Source organism: Selaginella moellendorffii, unplaced genomic scaffold (assembly GCF_000143415.4).
Source record: "Selaginella moellendorffii unplaced genomic scaffold, v1.0 SELMOscaffold_145, whole genome shotgun sequence".
Classification (NCBI taxonomy): Eukaryota; Viridiplantae; Streptophyta; class Lycopodiopsida; order Selaginellales; family Selaginellaceae; genus Selaginella; species Selaginella moellendorffii.
The window spans coordinates 258,668-265,330 of record NW_003314406.1 but is presented as its reverse complement, the minus strand read 5'-3'; the positions used below and the strand labels follow the sequence as shown (position 1 = coordinate 265,330).

The following is a 6,663-nucleotide window of genomic DNA, read 5'->3' as shown; positions in this document are numbered from 1 at the left end:
TTCCTAATGGGTCTAAACTGAAATGAATAGATATGCAGGTTTGCAAGGTAAAGCATGCTAGCTCAAAGAGTTACCTGGGGTTCATGTGTCTCAAAGGTTTCCATGAACCCGCGTGCTTCTGAAATGTCAAACTTCGGCTTCATGTAGTAAGGTTTGTACATCCGCCTCTTGTATGCATCCAAGTAAGTGTGTTCTTTTGGAACCCATGGTCTTGCAGGAGCTAAATCCATCTCTGTGTGTGTGTGTGTGTGTGTGTGTGTGTTGTGTGCACTCTTAAACATTCTATCGCACCGTCATTTCTGCCGCGGCACTTCAAATCTCGTTGGACATTGCCAAGTGGCAACAAAACATATTCTCCTATGTGCTGTCGGTGTCAAGAGATTAGGGTTTTCCTCTTACTTTCCATGGCAGAAGGCAGTGGATCGTCAGCAAGAGCTCCTTACAAGTCTTTCCGCCATTCAACACGGGAGCGTGAGTACATTTTGTTTGAAATTTATGTTTTACAGGTCGACTTGTTGAGGTATTTCAGGACTGCTAAAGGAGATGCTTCACAGCGTCAAGAGTGGTGACAGCCCAAACGATTGGAAGGTTCTTTCTGATTTTGTTTAGTTTCGTATTTGTACCTTCATTATCAGGTTCTTGTCATCGATGAGCTGACTGTCAGAGTCATGTCATCTTCGTGTAAGATGGCCGATATAACCGATGAAGGCATCTCATGTGCGCTTACATTCTAGCTGGCAAAGCATTACTAAATTTCTTCTCGCAGTGGTTGAGGATCTGAACAAGAAAAGGCAACCAATGCCAACTCTTGAAGCGGTGTACTTTGTAAGAGCTACAAACGAGAGGTATTGTAGAGAAGTGCATCCACATTTTCAAAACTGGTTGTGTGCCAGCATTACCAAAATCATCAGCGATATGTCAGGAAAGTTTCCTTTATATAAGAGGTGACCAGCTAATCTTTAAGCGATTTGGCTTGATCTCAGAGAGAACTGGTGGTTTCAGGGCTTACATCTTCTTAAGTTCATCTCTTACACCAGATCTCCTCAATATTATCAAAAGCGAGAAAACAGTGATTCAACGCCTTGCAGCACTTAAAGAGGTAGCTTATAACTAATTGTATGGATTTTCATTGTCACGACAACAGATGAACTTGGAGTATATAACCATCGATTCACAGGTGGTCTTCCTGATTGTTTGTGTCAACGTAATGAAGTTTATATATAGGGATTTGTAACTGCTAATGCCATGGCTTTGGAACAACTTTTTGGGGAGAATAGCGATACCTCTTCAGATTATGAAGAAATGATCGACACGATAGGTACCCGCCTAGCTACTGTTTTCGTATCCCTAAAGGTTAGTAAGTCCGAGTCTATGCTCTTAATATTTTGTTTGATGACTTTACTTTTAGGAGTATCCTAGTGTGCGATTTGGAGCCCCTAAAGCTCAAAGTTCAGAAGATGAACTTCCAGCCGCACGTAATTTGCTTTCAGCTAAGGTTGCTGCAGTACTTTCAGAACGATTAGCAAAGTACAAATCAGCTCTTGCTGACTTTCCCAAATCCGAAACTTGCGACCTCTTAATTCTTGATCGAAGTATTGATACGGTAAGATGCAACGTTAGGACCACCATTTTCCATGGGTCGTTTAGGTTGCGCCATTTATACATGAGTGGACGTATGATGCTATGTGCCATGATCTTCTAGGCATCGAAGGCAACAAATACGTTTATGAGGTGAGGATTATAGTTCTTGCCGCCCTGAAGCGCTTTTCTTTTCTGAAGATAACAACTGGAGACAAGTTGGAACGGAAAGAAGTGCTTCTTGAAGAGCATGATCCAATTTGGGTTGAACTGCGTCATCTACACATTGCAGAGGTTGTTAAAAAATCTTCTGGTCTTGTCCTAAACTCTCTAGCTCTACAGGCAAATTTGAAATTAACTGACAAGATGAATCAGTTTGGTTCAAAGAATAAGGCGGCACAAATTCGTCTGGGTGCAAAGTACGTTTATATTCTCGAAGACACCTGGATGAATGACTGTGTACGTTAATAGGGAGGGTCAGGATATATCGACAAGAGACATGCAAAAGCTGGTCCAGGCTCTACCTCAATTTCGTGAGCAACTCGACAAGTTAAGTCTTCATATTCAGGTACTATTTTCTTAATTTTTTTTTATGTTCAGCCACTTGAATATACTGTATGTACCACACAGATTGCAACCGTGTTGAACGAAAAAATATCTGAACAATCGCTTAGCGACATAGCCGCTCTGGAACAAGATTTTGCCTTTGGAGGAGGATCAAGTAAAGAGCTAGTCAGACTCTTCAACATCAAGCCGGTTAGTTCTCATGTGATCTACTGTTTATTAAATTACTGCCTACAGGATATGTCTCTGGAAAACAAACTACGGTTGCTGCTTATATATGCGAGTGCACATCCTGATAAACTGGATGCCATCAAGCGTCAACAGTGGATGAAGGTCGCTCTTATTTGGTTTCTGCTAAAATTTCATGGTTAACTCGTGCAGCTAGCTAAACTGGGAGAAACTGACATGAATATTATTAACAATCTACGATTTCTCGGTGTCCCTCTATTAGATAAACACTCTGGCGGCTTTTTCAAATCAAGTCGTAAGGTATCCCAAAAATATTTTGTATTTTGTGTTTCTTGGGCGATCTCTCAATGGTAGGCACCATCAAGAAAAGTAAAAAAAGAGGACATTGATACTTGGGATTTTTCTCGTTTCTATCCCGTGATTGAGGTAATGGCCAGGCAAGTTAAGAGCTTATTTAGAAATCTTTGATGAATTTTAGGACATCGTTTGGGCGCTCCACAAGGGAGAGCTATCAAAAGAAGATTTTCCATTTGTTAAAGAGCCCGTTCCTATATCCATGCCAAACACTTCTACACCTGCTACCAGTCATAAGGTTCCACAGTCCATGCGTACAAGGAAGTCTACGTGGGCAACAAAAAACGCAACAGATGATAACCCTGGAAGGTAAATGTCGGATTATGATAATCGATGGACTAAAGATGTTTTGTCAGTGAGACGGCATCAAGTGCCAACGTTGAAGGCAAAAGAATCTTCGTGTTTATTATTGGAGGTACAACTAGAGTGGAGGTCTGTGTTTTATATTTCAAGGCAACGACTAAACCTTCTGATCAACAGCTAAAAGCTATGCACAAGCTAACTTTAAAATTAAGACGGGAAGTCATTTTGGGTTCTACTAGCTTAGACGAGCCTCATCAATACCTTGAGGTAGCCTACTGAAATTTTACACTCTTTAAAGTAAGAATGTGCAGAACATGAAAGGCCTTGGTAAACTTGAAGAAATTGAATTAGCTGATATTGACATAGATTGAAGCTTTATGATGGTACATTGCATTAAGAAAATGTATTCTTATATTAAAGAAAGAGTGGGAATGGTTTCTTTTGTTTCATTTTCTGGTTGTTTAGCTTGCAGGTTCGGCATACAAGAGGTTCAGGAGTGGAAAAACAGTTTATTCGTGCCCATCAAGTCTCAGAGGTGCCAATCAATTTATACCATGCTCCACACATTATATAAATGGACATTCACCTACAGAAACGTCTAGCACACTCCAACAAACAACTGAGGAGGTCGCCTATTTTACATCCGTGACCATCATCATTCCTTTTCTAGAAAACTGTAAGGGAATTTGGTATCTGAGGTGTACGGTCAAATCTAGTCAACGGCTGAAAGATAAAAGGTAATCTCCCAACATGTTAGAAAGTGATGTCGTTTCTTATGTCCCTGTATTAGGGCAGTGCGATCTTGTGGCAGGACCTCAGAATAAGTGCTCTGCTCCGTGTGACCACTCCACGACCATCTTCCTCCTGCTGCTCACAATGCTGCTATTGGTTGACGCGTTTGTTATTATTACTGTGTATGAATCTCGCATTTTTATCTGGCCGCCAGCTGAAGCCTCAAAGACCTTTCAATTAATTTATGCTTTAGGATGATGCAACAACGTGAAGAATATCTCGCTGGAGTCCCGGAGCTTCCTTAAGGTATGTTCTTTCTCTCTATCTAGCAAAGCTTGATGGAACTATAAGGGGAAAACGTAAACAATCACCAACACAGGGCGTACTCATATGACCTAACCCTGGATCACGATGATGCTCCACAAAGCTGATCCTCTAGTTGCATCTTCGTTTGCTTTTTATTTTTTCTGCCACACACAGATAGCATATGTTCAGCATGATGAGCTCTTCAACATACTTAGCTTTCTATGCTTCTCCTTCACCATCCCTCCCTTGTCACAAAAACAAGCCACCACAGCTTAAAATAGATATGAGTGACACTCCAAATCACTCAATCAGCCACCATAGCTGATTTCAAACTGATCAACAGACCAGTGTAGTGGTTCTAAAACGGGTGTAAGCCCGGGTGAGGCTTACTGGAGTCCACACCAGGTCAAAGCCCTCGCTGTGCTCAGATCTTGATCGCCCTTGCTTGTCAAGCGAATCCTCCCCCAGCCCTAGCTCCCCCCACCCCTTTTCTTGCCCCTGCATCCCAGGAAGTCCCATTGCCCGTAAACCCATTCTTCCTGCCACGTCGGATCCACCTGTGTCCATCTCATTGTCGACATGTGCCGCTTCACTTTTTTCTACGGGCTCATTGTTGACCGCTACAGGCTCATCTCGTACCTCCAACAAAGGGGCATATGCCCTAGCAAGGTGCTTGAATGTATAATCACCAGAAAAGCACTTCAAAGAGATGTAAATAGAAAAAACAACACCCCATTGTTGCCATATATGTACTGTGTGCCTCTGAGCGCAAACTCAGGCTTAGACCTCCAACTGAAGTTTCTGCCACAACTTTTGGCAAGTCCTATTTTCGCTTGAGCAACATGATCACCAGTATGGAAGAAAATATTGCTCGAGTTGAAACAGCATCATCCACCTAGAAATAAGAAAACAAGACTTTCTACTCCAAAAAGGAAAAAACTTTTATCACTTTGCAAATGCTAAAGCTCAGGAGGAATGTAAGCATAGTGTAGTGAGGATCCTGTCATGTAAAGACGACAAAGCTCTTGCATTAATGGCACATGGAACCAGTCAATGCCTTTTTCTCACACATTGTTGAATTCATCAAATAGTTAGGACATCAAGAGTGATAGCTTACCTGGATGGCTTAAAGAGAAACATCGCCCCAAAGGATCTTCAGCAGCTGGAGGGTGAGAAATTGGATGATGTGGATGTTGAGCAGTTACCAAACACATATACCATCTATCAGGTAAAGCCATACCCTTTTCCTTGTAGAGCTTCAAGAAACCATTCCACATACATGGTATCTTAGCCTTGATCTTGAGCTCGTAAAGCTTGTCAAGAGCACTTGCATAGCTTTGGAAGTTGAGCTTGAATAACCTCTTCTGCTTCATAATTGGAACCTGAGTTTCATCTAGCTTCACCTAGCACCATAAGAAGTTGCTCGACTTCCATATCCTTATCGACTATGCCATCATCTTCCCCTGCTTCTCTTGCCTTATCTTCCTCAGACTCACCAACTTCATTGTCTTCTGCTACCACCATTGCCACATTCCTCTGCCATCCTGCCACTCTCACAACCAATCCTCCCACCACCACACTCAGGAAACCCACCACCACTCCTCCCACCTCCCACCATACTGTGCACTGCTGCCCACTAGTGCAGCACCGCTCCTCTACTAGCTCCCTGCCACCACACAATCCTAGTCCATGCCACTCAACACCACCCACACCACCTCCAGAAATCTTCACCTGTGTGTGCTGTACCGCTACACCCACACCACTACTGGAAATCTTTGCCCATGTGGGCTATGCCGCTCACTAGAAATCTTCACCCATGTGTGCTGTGCTGCTCACTAGAAATTTTTGCCCATGTGCAGCTAGAAATCTTCTCACACTGAATCCAACAATTATTACATTTATAAGTCAAAATTCTTGAAATTTTACACTTATAAAGTTCCATGTGCTCAATATAGGTTATGCTAGAGTAGAGGTAGCCATATAAACTTGATAGCTGTCATCTTGAAGACTATCAAGGGTTTATAGAAAGGCTAAAGGAAGCTCCAATGCCTGCAAATAGTTGATGAATAAAAGTTTTGATGCAGAAGGTAGGATTTTGATATAGGTATGGATTGAATGTGACAAGTTTTCTCCTTTATAGATGACAACTTCTGTAGAATCATCATCATCATACTCATATCATACTCACTTATCTAAATCTGCTATTTTCATCTAGCATCTCATCATATATTCCTTTTTTAGCTAGGAATATACTTTTGGTCTAATGGTTAAAAATTTCAAAACTTCAAAGAGACAGCATAGATCATGTGCCAAAAGGGTGGCAATTCTTCAATTTTGATTATAATGACACTCTAAATCAAGTGAATTTTTTTAAGGCAATCAGGCACATTTTGAGCTGCAAGCTCTCTCTCTCTCTCTCTCTCTCTCTCACACACACACACACACACACACAGACATACACCAAAGAGAGAGAGCTCTTGGTTGAGGAATATAAGAGCTACACTATAGTTTCATAAGCTCTATCAACCATGGGCATTGATAGCTTAATCATAAGAAATTATGGAGAAGATATTCTCACATTGAATCTAGTTTTCGCAATCAAGCTGATTGTGTTCTCAAGTGAACACTCTCTTCCCA

The 6,663-nt window shown here is 41.7% G+C and overlaps 1 protein-coding gene across 1 annotated transcript; it reads left to right on the top strand.

Annotated features, from left to right (window-relative positions):
- The first annotated feature begins 404 nt into the window (after positions 1 to 404).
- Positions 405 to 3,978, top strand: LOC9646506 (SNARE-interacting protein KEULE). Its single transcript, XM_024666643.1, has 21 exons — positions 405 to 471; positions 530 to 588; positions 636 to 717; positions 767 to 845; positions 894 to 944; positions 1,003 to 1,099; positions 1,145 to 1,177; positions 1,225 to 1,353; positions 1,409 to 1,603; positions 1,648 to 1,731; positions 1,780 to 1,872; positions 1,921 to 1,997; positions 2,050 to 2,146; positions 2,209 to 2,334; positions 2,380 to 2,475; positions 2,686 to 2,757; positions 2,810 to 2,994; positions 3,042 to 3,117; positions 3,166 to 3,255; positions 3,461 to 3,523; positions 3,784 to 3,978. The coding sequence occupies exons 1-21, from the start codon at positions 405 to 407 to the stop codon at positions 3,976 to 3,978; spliced, it is 2,046 nt and encodes a 681-aa protein (XP_024522411.1).
- Positions 3,979 to 6,663: the final 2,685 nt, after the last annotated feature.